The following is an 18,275-nucleotide window of genomic DNA, read 5'->3' on the forward strand; positions in this document are numbered from 1 at the left end:
GCGACGTCGCCAAGATACGGTGGGAAGAAATCGTTGCCAAATCCCGTCGCGTTTTCACGTTCCAGGGTGTAGGATGTTGATAGGATGGGGCGAAAATACACGAAGGGCAGGGAGCTCCGAATATTGGACGTACGCGAAGAATTTATGGTCCGGATGTTCAGGAAACTGCCATTAAAATTTTATTTTGATCAGATAATATTCTCCCTTGTTTCCTCCCTCCTCCCCTCTCTCCTTCTCAAGGTAAATTTGCAGGAGTTTCGAATACATGACCGCATAATATACAGCACGCGATAGTTTTTTACGCTTTATAAAGTATCTGTGATCCTGAATTAAATTTGAACTCACAGCAGAGTCGAGAGTTAATTAAGCCATCAGAGAGTGGTAGCGTATGGTTTCAGAGATCGGAGCAGCGCTAACTTTGTACGTAATTCGATGACCGCACAGCAGACGACACAGCGCTCCGTTTCGCTAACATTTTAAGAATGTTCTCAATAACATCGAGTAGTTTTAACAACGAGCGATAACAAAGTGCAATTTAAACTAAATTTTCTATTAACTTTAAGATTGTAAAAAAATTACAGTTTTTAATTCTTAATAGATTGAAAAAACGAAATATTAAAAAGGAGAAACATTAAGATCCTGAATATCGAGATTTGCATAAATTGATATAATATTTGGAGATAATAATAAAATAAACAAAGATGAAATAATAAATCTTAAATGAATAAATTTATTAATTTTTGATAAATAGTGTTTCTCTCATTTTCAACATTTTACATTTTAAAATTTTAAAATTTCAAACTTTATAAAAACAGTTTGTGATATGATTAATAATATGATCACATCATGAATTGTGTATTATATTTATAGTTGACATGGAAACATTGATAATGTAATAAGTTTGTTTTCGTTCTTGTGATCCATAACAATTAGTATTTATCCCTGATAAAATTTAATCATTTGTTTTAATAAATTAAATAAGTTACATATTGCTCACAATTCGTAAATATTTTATCATAATCTGTTCTTCGCTACAAATTTTATTAAATTGTTTCGAGATTAATATATATGAAATGAAAGATATTATCGGAATTTATAATTGGAAATATTATTAAATCATATTATAATAAAGCTTGAGACATTTAACAAGAAATATCCTTCAAAAAATATAATATTTCAAATAATTCTTGCAATATAATACTTGACAACTTTGATGAATGCATTATTAATGATGATTACGCAAGATGCCAATTCCAAAATCGATAATAACATGTTACGAGATTTACAATATATGAAATTTATTATCGATTTCTTTACAAATTTATATGTACGAGATATGAGATTTGTACGATTGTCTCATATAATTAACCCTCTATCTTCTCTGCTATCATTAAATTTACTCTCAAGAGTTCAAGAACGCTACGTTTACATTGCATTAAACACACAGATGGCATTAAATGTAATAATCACATGATACTGTAAGGCAAAATTACTTTAGACAAATTAATGTTGAGCTCTTTAATCTAAGATTTTACTAAAGTTTAAAATTAAAAAAGTTTTTCGAGAGAAAAAAAATGCCAAATTTTTGATAATTAAAGTAATTAAGAGCTTTAAAACAAGAATATATGCATGTATAAACTTGGGAGCCTTTACATTCGTGCGCTAATTCTGTCACTGAAAACACATATGATCAACAATTGCAGAAACACGTGTAGTACGTCACATTTCCGTTCGCCGAAGAATAGTGGATGCAATATATAATAGTGTGCGTAACGGATACGTGCTGGAAGGTCATATGCTGTCAGCAGCTAATGACAACCTATGCATGAAACTGGGTCAAATTCGACGCGGAATCAGCTAGAGTAATTAGTGCAGTCATGTAATGCATTGTAAACTCGAATTGTGAATTATAGGACGTGTATGAATTAAACTAAGTGCGCTCGTGTTTGAATTACATATGGTAACATGCACGATACAATGGACATTAAAGAAATCATGCTGTACATGTCGAGTTTGTAACGAAAAAATATATTTACTAGATGTTAAATTGGAAATATTATTATAGTATAAATAATACATTCAGCAAAATAAAGAAACTAATGTATGTTTATTAACTATCTTGTGAATAAGTAAAATTTAAATTTCCATTTACATAATACACAATTTTGACAATTAAAACTTTAATGATCATAAATCTACTTTTGAGGATGCATGCTCGCAATAAAAAATATATATTTATACAAAATCTATATATTTGATAATGAAATTTTTTATCAAGTAATAAAATTTCGGAGCCTAATATATTTCTGACAAGATATTTTATCCGAAATTTCTCTACTTTATATTCTACAATTTTTTCAATTCTAAAAAGAGAAAATATTCGATATCGTATATTTATTTCTGTAAATTTGTTGCAACTATGCTCGATAAAACTTAGTTTCAAAGAACATGCAATCTAGCGTTAGCGAGATGCGCGAGATAATATCTCCAGCTTCACACATGCGTGAGTGCGGAAGTGATATGAAAGCGGAAAGGTCACTAGCTGTGACGAAATTCGATGCACTTGTAGCTCGTATCAACAAAGGGAAGTTGCACTCCGTGCTGGTAATCGCATTTACGAGCCGATAGATGCATACGTGTATCGGTGCGTACGGCACACATGTGCGTTACGTAACAATTACGTCACGAAAGGTTATCCGATGCTTGTATCTAGCGAAGAACATCGCGGAATCAGGGCAAATTTGACGAAACCATGGATGATGACTAGGCGGTTAGCACCGGGGTTTCACATCGTCGCGTTATAACAGCTGTACACCATGATAATCCCCTAAATACACATCGAGTGAGTGAAATCGCTAGAACGAAGCTACAATTCAATTTTAGTGCACACGAGGACACAGTAAAATTATTGCATGAAAAATAAGTTTCTGTGGACCATGATACGTCGACCAAGTTAATAAAATTCTCTTCACACACAATTTTTATGAATGGCTTATAAGAGGAGAATAAATAAAGTAATATATTAGAAGAATTTAAAAAATTCGTAAAATTATTTCTACAATTTGTAGAGTTTAAAATTTAAAGAAATAATACTATGAATAAGGAATTGCAAGATGAATTGTCTGAATTATATTGAGATAACAATAACTATTAGTGCTGAATGTAAATAAATTACGTAGACAATGCGACGAAATTTGATGAGTTTTTCGTAGACCGAGATTGCGGATTCGTTCAGCAGGCGAGAGATAAGGAAGAATCTTGAATAAAATCAGATTACATTCGGCGAAACTATTACGACACGATTCAGAATAGGATCGGATATGTTTGCGTTGCGGTAGTTGAATACTCGCAGGAATGGGTGGATCAAGTGAAATTTAGGTCTTGCGGATTAAAACGGTGTGGAAATCTCTAAACGTACTCGAAGAATTGCTCGTATCTGGTAACATCGGCAATTTCAATTGTCTAAGAGATCTGTCGCTCGGATTATCGCAAAAGTTTCATTAAACGAGTGAAATGATAAAACAAAGAAAGAGAAACAGAGAGAAATTTATCTAACAACTGTATGTGTTTTTGTGTATTTGCTGTATGCAATTTGAAGATATTTACAAAGGCATTTGTACGCTAATAAAGTTTTACTCATATCTAATAGCATAATAGTTTTACCTAAAATTTGCTCGAAGAGAAATAAAATCATTTCACAAGAGGAAAATTATTTACTAGAAAATAATATTTTGGAAGACAAATCGTAAAATACATTAAATGATATGTAATATATCAACTATTATGAAATAAATAATTAGATAACGAGAATCGTTTTTCGATTCGAATTAAATTATTTGAGAACGTGCCATTTTCTAGTATATCGCATTCGAAGGTACTTCTTGGTACGAAATATCGGAAACATAAAAGGCAGCCCATTAGATTCTGATTGATAATAGAGTCTCATTCGATGAAATTACACGTTGCAATATACATATTTTTTCGTTATTTCATCAACTCTTAAATTTCAATTTCATATTTTCAGGTCATAAAAACAATAGTGGCTTATATTACCTTGATATCAAATCAATATATATATGATATGTTCGAACGTGGACTAAAATTTCATTGTTCCATAAAAGTCTCTATATTTCAATTGAATGTATCTAATACATATATATATGTTTAAAAAATTTATATATTTGTATGCTACCGCATTTTAAATAGGCAGAGAATCAATAATGAGAATGTAAACAAATCAGAAATTTGAATTATAATTGTTTAAAATTTATATTAAATTTATTCGTTTTTCATGTTTCGTTACATCGATAAATTAAAAATTGGTTTCCTTATATTTTTTATTATTTCTTTTATTATTTTCGCGTAAAATGTAATGCAAAAATTCTGTTGATAAATATTCAATAATAACAAATTGTTGCCAAATTTATTCTCAAATGTATTAAATTTAAAATTGATTTTCTTATATTTTTTTTTATTATTTTCGCGCAAAAATATACAAAATGTGATACAAAAATTCTATTAATAAATATTCAGTAACAACAAATTGTCGCCAAATTTATTCTCGAGGAAATTAATTAGATTATATATTATTGTTACAGTATTCGAATATTGTATATATTTTTTTAAAAAATTATATATGTATGTACGTATATAAAATGATATAAAATTAATAAAATTAATAATATATAAAATTATATATGTATGTACGTATATTCTGCATTTTCATACATGCGTATTCAATTATAAATTTCAACGTACAGAATTAAACCCACCTGAAGAACCGTGAAATCCGTGATGACAGGTGTAGAGAGATCCTCGCGAGTGCGATCGTGGAATCCGCAGGAGCGGCTCGCTTCCTGTTTGAAGAGTCGTCGTGCCTCGGGCTCCATTTGACTGCATTGACGATTCGCACGGTGTAGTTTATCGGGGTAAGTTTCCGCCTGCGCGCGAGCGCGACGTGAAACTTTCGTCGAGTAATCCGTTACGAAAGTTATCGGGCGTAACGTGCACGGAATTTCCGTAAATACGGATAATCGAGAAACGTGCCAGCCACCGCCGCCTGTTTCTCTTTCTCTCAAAAGCGCGCAGAGAGGGTGCCTCCTTGGGTTGGGAATCGAGCCACCCCCTCGCTCGATGCCACCACGACCGGTAACGATTGGCGTACGCAGAATGTACGCTCCGACCGATGCGGTACGACGCGAAATAAAATTTCACGGGGCGTTTGTCTGCGAATCCGATCGGCGTTTCGTTGACTGGAAAGGACTTAAAGTGAAACGTGCCGCGGGAAACCAGGTTAACGGGAAAAATCGGGTAACGGTGCGAAGTGGCGAAATTGATTGGCCTGTTTTTCTACATCTGTCTGGAGTAGCAGGCGAGATGGAAATTCTTCCATCACATTTTCTTGCGTGTCGTTTAAGAAGAAGGTAATAGAAAAATTAATATGCAAATTCTTCCCAAAATATACAGAATTTATTAATAATAGGTCGCTTCTCCGGACAATAATTGTGAGAAAAATTGCCGTTTAATGACTTCTCATCTGCCGTCTCCTGTTTTTCATTTAGCGAAAAGTATTTTTAATTGAATATCGTAACATTTGTGCACGTGAAATACTACTCGTCCTGGATTAGGCCCTGGAATAGACACGCGTCCTGGACACGTTTCAGAATGTTATTTTCGCAAGAATTCCGCTCGCGGTCTCCTCGAGCCTCTGTACTTCCGGTACTTTCTCGTCCTTATCCGGAATTCTTACCGGAGGAAAAAGACCGGCGTGTTATCGTAACTGTCGACACGATGGAAAAAGGTACCGTTGTGTTTTCCTTTATTCCATCCACAAGAGGATGTCACTTCGCGGAAAGATGAAGAAAATGGGCTCGCTTCTTCGAAGTGTATCTCGCTTCACGATGCGTACCATGGGTAAGCGGGGATTGCATCCCCGCGGCCTTTCTCCTTTATTTTTATGGCGAGAATGCGGGACTATTCAACAAGCTATTTTAGCGAAATGCGACGAACTTGTTTCAAAGTCCGATCCCTCGAAAATGGACCGCGGAATGGAATGCGGATTCGCCGATGGTATATCAAACGCGTATTTAACAATTTCTTACAAACTTACGCGGTTTTAAAAAATGAATATTTAATATCCGGATTTATTTTAAAACTAGAGAATAGGAGTTATAATTATATATTAAAATCAATTACATATTAAAGTCAAAGTCTTCAACACCGCAGGAATCTCTTTGGTCAAATTAACTTCAGGTTTTGATAATCAATAATACGTGTATATTTAAGAATTAAAATCATTTTAAAAATATATTATTTAAGAATAAAATTGGCTTTGTTACCAATTTCATATAGAATCCATTGTTTGAATGATTAATGATGCTACTCATCTTTAATGCAATCAACATTTATTATCATCGTCAAATAAATGGGTATTGATAAATTATAAAATTGATGCGTACTTCCATATATACGCTTTTACAGAATAATTGGACACACTGATGCATTGAAAACTGCAACATGTATATAAAATATGCGATTGAACAAATGAATTTCAATTAGAATAAATGAGGTTCGGAACAATTTATATAATATTGTATTACATGTTTGATCGCAAACAAAAAATATTAACGTTTTTTTATAATCTTTATATTTCAACCCCGTATTTCCTTCACTTTCGTGGACTGTTCAATGCAAAAGAAAAATTACATGTTACACGGTAAAAAATTGTGCGTTTAGCACTCTAAGAAAAGTTTAAGTAAATCTTCAAATAATCTTAAACTTTAACGTACAAAATAATTACATTTATTAAAATCAAATGTTTCTATTACAAATAATTTAAGTTAAAATAATTACTATTATATATTAATGTTCTACAATAATTTTTGCGAGTTATTGTAACTATTTTTTCATATAATTTTTAATTAATTTGTATGTTCTTTTTACATTACATTTAAAGTTACGATAACAAAAATAAATATAAAATATTGTGTCAATTATTTAACATTTTTAATTTGTCAAAGTAATATATATGAATGAGTTATTTTAACTTAAAATTTAGAGTGGACTTTCTGGGACATGTTTTAATTAATATTTTATTTTTTACTGTGTAACGACAAATTTTACAAGATGAATATGAAATTCATATATCTTTATAATATATTTTACTAAGGTCGTAAAATTGAACGCAAAACAGACGATATGTGAAGCGGCCATTTACCTCGCGGATACTTTTATTTTAAACAACGATTTACGATACAATCGTTAAAAATCGTATTCACAGGCAATTACCTGTCTCTCTAATAGCATTTTGCACTGCATATTGAAGAGATATAAACTAAAGATATAAACGCGCGCGTGAATAAACTAATAAACGCACGTATACTACTTCGACTATCGTGTACATCTAAACGTAATAAATTCCAATGAAAATAATCAACGGCTCGATTAAATATTTATGAATTGTTTTAATATTCCTTCATTGCGGCTCTTTCGCGGACTATAATACAAGAAAAATACACAGACGATTGCATGCGACAAGTAATAGTAGCACGTGCAGCTGTTTGCGATTCCACGCGAGTTTTATATGCTAGAGAAAAGCACAGAAAAAATTCAAATAAATATAATTTAATAAATATTCATGCACAACACAAACACACCATATTTGAATTATTAAACACACTGACTTGATGTAGCGAATAGGCGGAATACCGCATTCGATTTATACATGTCGCGTCAATAAACTGATAGTTTGTAAACACAAGAAATCGAATAATAAAATTTATATAATCGCACGCATAAATTGTATTTTTAAAATCGTACGTCAAAATAATTGAGAGTCATACAATCGCCTAAACGCGAATATTGCACAGCGTGGATAATGATAATTAATTCCCAAGACATTTCGCGATAGAATAATTTTTTTTTTAATTTTATTGACGAGTGAAGAAACTAGTTTGGAACTATTTGAAGTCTGAAATGTCAACGACTGTTTAGTCGTGTTCAAAACATCAATATATCTGGAACAAATTTCCTCGAACTTAGAATTGAGACATTAGTCCCGCGCAGTTCTCCTTTGCCTAGTCTATCCCCGCATCGTCAGTTTAAGGACAAAGTAAGTTGCCGCTGCGGTGTCGCGCGAAAGGTATTATCCATTTGTTTCCGGAGTGCATGGGGGTTTGGTAATCGGCTAAAATGTCTGGCGAATGCCCCATGGGTATCTCTATCGGCGCAAGAGCGTTGGATGTAGAAACACTTTTGCGTAATGAGTAGTTGAGATTCCTTGTTAAGGAACGCTCAAACTCTGCGCTGCGGTTACCGCGGTTCCCAACAGATTTCGGCGCTTCGCCTAGTTTCTTCCTTCGGTTTTGCTTTGTTGCCGATCCTGCGAAGAATATACTCTGTATCCGACGTGCAATTCGCAGAATTGCATCTATTTCGTGTATGTTATTTTGACAAGCCAACCGCATATAATTATCTAATGAATCCTTCCTTTTCGAGTTTAAAATCATAATACATCTTGCATCTGCGAACTTTCTCGCATTCGTAGTAATTAGCAGTACTTTAATAGAGGAACTCTACTAAATCCATAAAGAGAACGTATAAACGTAATACTATTGTTACGCGCACAGTATTACTTTGACAAAAACAAATTCAAAATTGTTAAGTATAAATTTAATTGTTTACGCTCTTGTATTCTTCTAAAAAAAGTTATAAAACATATGTATAATTTATTACAAATAAGTGTTTTTAGAAGTGTTTTAAAAAATTATATAATATAAATTATATAATGAATTTATTATATATTTATATAATTAATCCATTTTATATTTTTACTTCTTCGAATAAAAATTTGCTAAATATTTTAATCTCGATTATTTTTCACATGTCTGACTCAAAAATATAATTTACAAAGCAAAAAAATTATAGATTAATTAAAATATTTTTTTGTGAAACTTGAAATATAATAAGTACATAAATTTTACTTGAAATAACTAGTTACAATTAAAATTATTTATATTATTAATATATTTATATTAATTCATTTATTTTATAAATTTTAAATAGTTTTGTTCTAAGGGATGAAGAGATATTGCTCCGGAAATATGTTTTGCGAACGAAAAAATTTATTTATATAACAACTTGCGTTTTATATATATATAATATACGAATAATCATTTCTTTTAGAATAATGTGTTATGAACATTTAATTATTATTAATTAAAATTAATTTATTAATAGGCACTTAAGTGTATTTATTTGCAATATGTGCATATGCAACATTTCAATCTCTCATAAATAAATATATAATGCATATATAATATATCTATACTGTTTATCCTCTTTCGGTTATCTATTCTATACCGGGAAAGCTTTTATAAATGAATAATTCGATAGAAAATTAAGAATTCAGGACGCTCACGGGACCACGTTACTTCCGCCTTATACGATATTACCTGTCCAACGTTCCCCCGCAAAAAAATAAAATTTAAAAGATATAATACTGTTGGTTTTTTTGCTGTGGAAATTACTGACACGAAATTCAACGCTACATGCTTTTTAATTAAATTTACGAGTAAATTTTGACGTTACTACACGATAGCGGATTTTGCTAATTGATTTACTAATTACCTATAAATTTCATGACGAACGAAATGTCAACATTCATAACGAGGCATATTTAGTAGTGTAGCAAATGAAATATTTATAGACTTTAGCATCAAATATCATTAACGAAATTTTGATTATAGAAATAATGTGAAACATATTAACAGTTTGGATAAATCTTTAAAGATTGTTAATCTCTGAATTAAGTAATTAATATTCATTTAAAATGAAATTTCTATGTATAAATAATTTTATTTATAACAGGAATAATTTATACAAGCACAACTTGTCATATCGTATCAAGAATAATAGTAGCTCTGCAACAACCTGCCAAGAACAATATCTCCATAAATTATTGTGTCATAATATTGGTGCGCAGCTGCAAACTATTTTATAGATCATCTCTATGACAAACTAATCCAGCAAGTTACGAAATTGTCACGTTCGTGCGAATTACTAGTATTCAACACTAAAGGAAACAATAGTAGGGAGAGAGTAATAGCAATAATGTGTAGTAGCCTGAAACTATCAGTCTCTGTATTGCATAATTTCCCTACATATCACAAGAATTTGGAGTGCCGCGAACGTCAAAGACATTTACGATTAAGACCATGCAGGCGAGTTAAATTTATGCATAAACCTTTTACGGAACAGTTAATTAACACTGATCGAAATTTAAATCGAAAAAGGAGGATAGAAAGAAAAAAAAAGAAAAAAAAGAAGGAAAAAATGGAACGTATAAATAAGAATTAAAAACAGTTAGTAAGTGCAACATAAAAATTCATGTGATACGATGTAATGCGAAAACAATTCTCGACGTTAATTATAAGTAGATATCTTACAACAACGCTTACAATATGTTGCACGTAAACTCAGCAGGTTAGCCAGAATATGCGTCAACCCAATTGAAACTGAACTCTACGGCCGGCCGATCCGCGCTAATTAATTACTGCGCTGCCGGCAAATTCATTACAACAAACACTGTTCCTAACAATGGTAGCGGCGTATGTTTAGCTACATTATCCTCGCCGTCCGCGTCGCTCGGTCGAAACTGCTGCAGTCGGTCATATATATTGCTACGTGCAAATTTCCACACCACGCGATCGACTGATTCGCGCTTATATTTTGCATCTGGATATTTTCCATCGAATTTGATAATTATCGCGGACAGAGCTGACGCATCGTATGATGCTGTGAATAATTACCACAAACGACGTCGCGAAATGCGATTTGACATTGTTCATATCAAAGGTTTGCTTCCTGCATATAACTGACCATAATTAATCTCATTCGAAGAGAGTTCAAGCGTATGATTATTTTCTCCTATATAATTCACATTTTATATAAACTAATAAAAATTTATGTAATTATTAATTATTAATTTAATTTATGTAATTAATTATATAATGCGCACAATAGTTTTTAATTTAAATTATCACAATATACATGCCTGTGCATTTAGATTATTTTTTTTAAATATTATAAATTATTATCAAAGAATCTCTAATTTTCTTTTAATTAGAGCGTCTTTATTTTGAAGTTTTTTTGTATATAAAGCGCTAGATAACACCACACATAGTGTTAACAAAGTATTTAATAGATCTCATCATAGATAACCTATCGTATAAATTAATAAAATTGAATAGTTTTTAATGTAAAATATTTACGTTATATCGTGTATTTTATAATACACGATGTAACTTTTCGCTTATATTAGATTATATTATGTTACGGCATATCGATAATAATGGTAATGATAATGAATACAATTATTTTACATATATAATAATTTCGTATAGAAATATAATAAAATAATTATCATGTGTGTAAAATGTGATATTTCGCGTCGTCATTAAAATGTTGTAGAATTAAATTTCAAAAATTTTGCTCTTTTATAGTGGACGATAAAAAAAAACACGACGAATACGATGGATAAGATTGAAGGAGGGAGAGATAATAATAAACGTTTCTCTATGGAAGAACTTACATTGCACGTTAACTTTGTGAAAAGTGAAGTAAACTCGCGGAGGCGAAAATGTCGATAGAAATGCCCCGGAGATATCGCGGTCCAACTATAGAATCGTTAATTATAACGATAATTAGCGGGCACTTTCGCGATAGTAACTCTCGGGCGTCGATCCTTCACTTCGAATTCGCTATCTCTAGCCAAGTTCGAGAAGTATAAATGGAATATGATTTTACCTTATAATTAGTTGCTGGTGGAATTGGGGAACTTTGTTTTCCACGCAATATGATTTCGATATAATAATTTCCCATGCATATAACGAAATACTTTTGTATTGATACCATCACTATTGCACGAAATATGAAAATATATTCATTTTTTTTCTTTAAAAAAAAATTCTTAGGAAAGAGAAAAAAGATTGAAAGGCACAATTTGCATACTTGTTATTTCCCAGCTGGTCTCTGATAAAGAATCAAATATTATCTCATATTTACGATTAAAAATGTCGAAGGCTAGGAGAGAGAGGACCGTCGTCCTATTTGTGCTTAGAAGAAACCGATCGTAAAAATATCCAGTTATTTACGGCAAGAGTGAAATCTAAAATTGCGTGAAATAGTTTCGATGAGTGCACTAGTAGAGGCGTGCAAATCTGCTCTCGCTCGCGCTCGTTCCCGACAGCGAGACTGGATTCTCGAGAGTCAGATTATCGGGAGCGCTAATAATTTCGGGATGTCGAAATCTACCCCCACTCCATCTAATAGAGCATCGGGACTCGCTCGTTCCCGAGCCTCTATTCTCGATAACAGCGCTCTCGATAATCTGACTCTCGAGAACCCAGTCTCGCTGTCGGGAACGAGCGGGAGTGAGAGCAGATTTGCTCGCCTCTATGCACTAGTAGGAACGGAGAAAAGAGCGATGAATACTTGCAGAAACATAACGACATAGAAGCGTTTAATGAGTCTCTCTGACAAGGGTTTCCTCGGTTTCCATGATTTCAGCCCTGCGAGAAGTCGAGCGATTTTCGCGCGGCACAATGCGCCGCCTTCAACAATGTGCCATACAGCGGACAACTGCTCAAATGGTACCCCCATTATGATCCGGCCAGACCGTGCGCTTTGATCTGCCGCGGCGAGCAAACCTTCGAGGACGGCATTAGAAGGCGGTCGCGACAGGAAGTGCCATCGAGCGAGGCGATGGCATCGCAAGATGCCACGGATAGTCTTCAGTACGACAATGATGAGACGATAGTGGTGCAGCTGGCGGATAAAGTCGAGGACGGCACGAGATGTTACGCGGAGAGCACGGATGTGTGCATAGACGGCGAATGTATGGTAAGTTTCCTTATCTATCGCTTTTTATGGAGGTATATAAGGTCCTTCGGCGCACTTTGAAATTTAGCAAATGCTATTCGTTAATTTGCATTTCTTTTAAAATTGAATAAATTGGAACAATAGTTGAAATCATTTTGGATTTATGCGCTTTAATTGCTAAAGTTATGTAGAAATAATTAGTCTAGAAATTACAATTCTGTTACAATGATAGCAGATGTAGGTATAGATGTAACAATGTGCATACAATATCGTTAATAAGAAAGCGCTAAGGAAATATAAAGCAGACTGAACGAAGAATATGTTAATTTTGGTTATTGTTCGTGTCCTATTATTCGCTATTGTGTTTACATTCTACATTATGGAATTCTGTAACAAATATCGATCCGCGGTTAAATTAAGTTTGAAAGGAAAATTAATAAACGATCTAATTTGCAACAATGTAACAAATATAACTGTTCCTCTTTGGAGATACAATATATTTTATTGTCATTTCAGAGAGACACTGAGTGTTTTTTGAAACAATTCGCTCGATGTTTTTAAAATAAATTTCACGGGAAAAAGAAATCGATAACGTTACACTTGTCATACGATATGTTTAAATTGTAACATTTCCAACGGGTATTAGAACGTCAGTGGAATATATGACAAATTACGCACAGGTTTCATAAAAATCTGTCAGTTAAAAATTGTGCTCGTACGTGTACGCGATTTTATTTTAATGAAATTAAACAAGAAAAAAAAACAATTAAAAAAGTGGGCGGAAACCAGAATAATCATAAATCTATAAAGACCTTACGCTTCAGAATAGATAGGTAGAAATTGAGACGGGACCGTGACATCATTATTCCGCGCTTATTGTATTCCGTCATTGATCCGATGCTTGAATTGAAAACCAACCGTGCTCTTGACTCTTTATTCCACTTCTATGGATTATTTATCACGAAACGATATGTTCATGGCAAGAAAAAATATAGATCAGCTACACTTCATATCTGACCTTGATTTACACACGTGTACTTACTAAATGTGTAAATAATAAATTATAATGAATTATATAATTACAATAATAATTATAGTAATAAATTACACATTGTGTTCTTCTAAAATATTATTAATATACGATTAAATTACATCGGAAGCTTAAGCTCTTTTTCTGTTATTAACACATATTCTTACGTTTAAATTAGTATAATCGAGATTGCAACATTACAATTCAAACGAATGTAGAACCGAACATTGTTCGCAAAAATTTTATTACTTGAAGCGATTATCTGATTTAATCTTGGTTTTGTGGTAAAGGGGATAATTATCGATTCTTAACCGCGGTATTATCGGAAATCATGGATCTGTCACGCGCAGACGGCAGTATGTTAGGCACGAGGGACATTAAGCGATAGGTACAGTGCGTCGCTTGTCAGTCACTATAAATTGTCGGTCGATCAACACGTGAGAGCCTTTCGATAATTATGGGGGATACAGCGAGACTTAGATTTAATTCAACCAAAATTTAGATTATAATGACATGTTATCAAAGCAAACGGTCTCGATGCTATCACGTCGTTCACGATTTTATATAGGACAATTTTGCGTTAATTATTATTGATTAGTAGAAATGCATATTCTATTAATGTCGGACATGTAATGTAAAAGTATAATTTTGTAGTAGTAAAAGTTTTAAAGAAGAACTTTTCGGCTTTAGAGAATATTATTTTCCGAATAATTTAATTGCTTTAATTTGATGTATGATTGTAACATTCTTTTTGATTTCGTTTCTTCGCACGATTCCATGCTTTTCCATGCAAATATAAAACAATTTCGATAAATTATCTAGGCCATTTTAAGCATATGTGGAAATACATTTGGAATGTAAATAACTCAAAGTAATAATGTTTGAATCAAAATTGCATTTTGATTTATTAATCCATTTAACTACTCGTTTGCATTGTTAAATCGATGAATCCTGGCTTGCCTAATACCTTGGGAATTTACATATTAAATTTACCATTAGCTTGGGCAACGCGTTTTGAACATCGATATAATCCGATCTGTAATTTTGATCGAATAATTACTCAATTAATTAATCAAGAGTCATGTGTGAATCGAACTATATCGCCGAAACATTACCTAAAACAATAAATGGGAGTAGCCTTTATATGTGCATGAAAGCCTTGTTTGAAATTAATTGTATTAATGTGAATGCAAAATTATATGAAATTACCGATAATATTTAGGGTGAAAAATTTACTCCAAGTTAATCAAAGATCAAAGAGTTTGTAATTGTAAAAGCAGAGAGCGCTAATATTACATGCGTTTTAACGTACGTATGACACATACACATGCCAAATATTCTTCTTTCATTCTTATAGTCTTTTTTTCTGGTACTCGAGAAGTGAGAAGTGTTCAAGAAAAATTATTAATCAAGTAGATAAGCAACGTTCTTAAATACTTGGACGAGGGTGGTCTTAATTGCTAGATTAAATTGAAGGCATTACTTAAGAATCTAACCGCAATTGCCACGTCTCTTGTCGAAACTTCCTGAAGCTGTAACTTTTGAAATTAGTGGCGAAAGTCGAGGAATGTCGGAGAAGATTTTCGCGCTAGACATCGTTGCACGAAGAGGCGCGTGTACATATCAAATAGTATCTTAAACTCGTTGGTTCTCGATGTCGCTACGATACAGGCGTGTTTCACATCTTGTTGTTAAAATGCAACCTAACGAAGCGCTGCTAGCTCAGTCTTCAGCTAATATTTAACATGGGCGTGTCGAGAAGCCCGATCTCATCGTCCATTAACTTAATTTGATCTACGTCATATGCATGTGTATGCATATAATGTATGTATACGCGTGCATGTACTTTCTGGAGAAGCGTAATGAAGATTGTCCAGTGTTATTATACAATAATGTTGCGCGGTTCGTTTTATCTAATAAGCTCAGAAGCATGCTTTCTTGATAACTTTTAATGGGATATCTTAATGAGATACTTGTAAGTTTCAGTTTAAAATGTCTCATTATTTTTTCAAACATACTCGTAATTACATACTGTTATGCATAATCAAATATTTAAAGTGCTCATCTGTTAAACAAAATTATCCATTTAATTAATTGTTTATTTATATTCGTTATATTTCGATTCACATATCATCATTTGCTATTTTATTATGAGTAGCAAAATTAGATTATTATAGACTAGAGCACAAAACTAAACAAGAATTCAATTTTATTATGTACAATATTAATATTTTATTAATATAACATAATTATTAATATATGTATTATAATTATTAAATATCTCATTAATTTATTATTTATAATTGCTAAGAGTATTAGAAATATTTTTAACGTACTAAAATACAGAGTAATTTCTTGAACTGTAAATTACTACATAAAAATGAATCGTAAGTATATTTAATTTACTCTTCTCTAAATTTTTTATCTGCATACAAATTGGACGTTTCCTTGTCGCGAAAATATAATGCGCGTCCAGGACGTAGCATTAAAATCTTAATTCTTTGATCCTAAATTAAATGAGACTCGTGATACCGCGAAACAACCAGAAAGAAATCGGATTAACAATAACGCCAGGGAAGCGTGTTCGCGGTATGCCATGGAATAATTAACGAATTCTCATAACGGCGAGGCCGGCAACGCAGTCGGGGAGACAATATCTAATCAGCAGAGAAGTCTACGTAATTAAGCATTAAGCAAACTCCAGTAAACGCAAACTGGCTTTGCGTTATTAAAAGTGCCGAGTCCCGCTTTCGTTGCGGACACGCCCGATGGTCGCGCCAAAGCTTTTTCATTACGTTGTGCACTCGTTAAAATTTATCTTCGGGGCGAGAAATTATTATGCCATTCACACCGTTTCTAGTGATGGGAACAGTGAATTTTGAGAAATTACATTACTTACGAATTACTGGCGATAGTGTAATTTAATGTTTTATCAATGACCTGAAAAATCGTAATGCATTTCTGACTTGTGACTGTATGACTGACTTTCTTTGACTTTTTTTATCTCGGAAATTCTCTTAAAAAATTAGAATTTTCTGTATAATTTTAATTATTTTAGCGTATAAATAAATTTTAATTCCAGTCAAGAGATACGAAAGAAGATTGATGCTATTTCACGCCACCAAAGAAACGAATATTGCCCGCCGCAAGTTTCGTATTTTGTTACCGAAGTTGCGCTAAGCTTCTCTATCGGTGCTTCTTTTTTTAACAAAAAAGAATCCTTCAGAAATGAATAGTAATTAGATGTTCATTCTTATTAAACTTTACGAGAATGAAAGAACACTTTGAACAAATATGAGAGAATACTTTAAACGAATACGAAAGTATCTTATCAAAGTTTGTACTCTAAATTTCGGTCAAACTGCTACTTTTTAACAAGATTTGACTAAGATTAATGCTGCACAACGAAAGAACAAGGGAGAAGCCATACAAGAGGCAAAAATTTGCTTTCTCCTAGAAATAAGTTCTTGTTTGCTTCCTTTTGCTCCCTTCCCTAGTGTTTTTGTCCAATTATTTTTTTCTCTCTTAAAGTTTAATGCTCCCATTTTTAGTTTCTTACGCCTAAAGTCGACAGAAACGCATTGTCTATAATTAAACGAATATGGAACGATTATAAAAAGCGTAGATTGAATCAGAGTCGTATACTCTCGGACAGGTAAACAGTAAATTTTATCGTGCCAGTGAAAACTGAAGGCGAATAAAACGCTCGAGGTTAAGCACCCCTTTCTCCATTCTGTATAAATCTTATTCTCGAGAAAACTATGTTAAAAGATAGAAACGTGCGAGGGAAGGGAAAGTGGAACGTGATGGCCGGGAGATGCCCGGTATGAGACTGGTAGAAAAGGCGGGATATATCTTAATAGGGTACAAGGGACAAGGGTACTAAGAAAGGAACATCGAATAGAATTTCAAGCGCGTGGGTGAATAATTGAATGTCAGTCAAATTTGCGCAACGAAATCGCTACGGTGTGGAAAATCGCGAGAGCATTAGCAATTATCGGCTTTTGTGTCTAATCCCTCTGATTTCTATTTAAATAAAAGGTGTGTATATATTGACACAGTAATTGATTTCGATCCGAAAGTATTGGAAAAATCTTATTTGTGTAAAGTTATTAATGGACTTTTTTAAAATAGATTTCACGATATACAGATTTTTTAAGTATTTTGTTAGACGGATATGAAATGATGCCGTTATAAATTAGAAATGATAAAAATGAGAAAAACAGATTGCAATATATAATATAAAACATATTTATTTAAGTCCTACTATGATTATTTTTTATTTAATGCAGATATTAATTTTATATGTAATATATAAAATTAAATATATAATAATATATTTATATAGTATTAATAAATTGTATAT

The 18,275-nt window shown here is 32.5% G+C and overlaps 1 protein-coding gene across 2 annotated transcripts in view; it reads left to right on the top strand.

Moving 5' to 3' along the window:
- The window catches only part of LOC105256162 (protein madd-4), a 190,475-nt gene that overhangs the window by 147,170 nt on the left and 25,030 nt on the right, over window positions 1-18,275 (top strand). For both annotated transcript variants that reach the window (XM_011265865.3, XM_011265867.3), the window contains exon 5: window positions 12,568-12,900. In XM_011265865.3, coding sequence (XP_011264167.1) covers window positions 12,568-12,900 — 333 coding nt within the window. The remainder of the gene's footprint in view (window positions 1-12,567; window positions 12,901-18,275) is intronic.

Source organism: Camponotus floridanus, unplaced genomic scaffold, assembly GCF_003227725.1.
Source record: "Camponotus floridanus strain SB8 unplaced genomic scaffold, Cflo_v7.5 scaffold87, whole genome shotgun sequence".
Taxonomy (NCBI): domain Eukaryota; kingdom Metazoa; phylum Arthropoda; class Insecta; order Hymenoptera; family Formicidae; genus Camponotus; species Camponotus floridanus.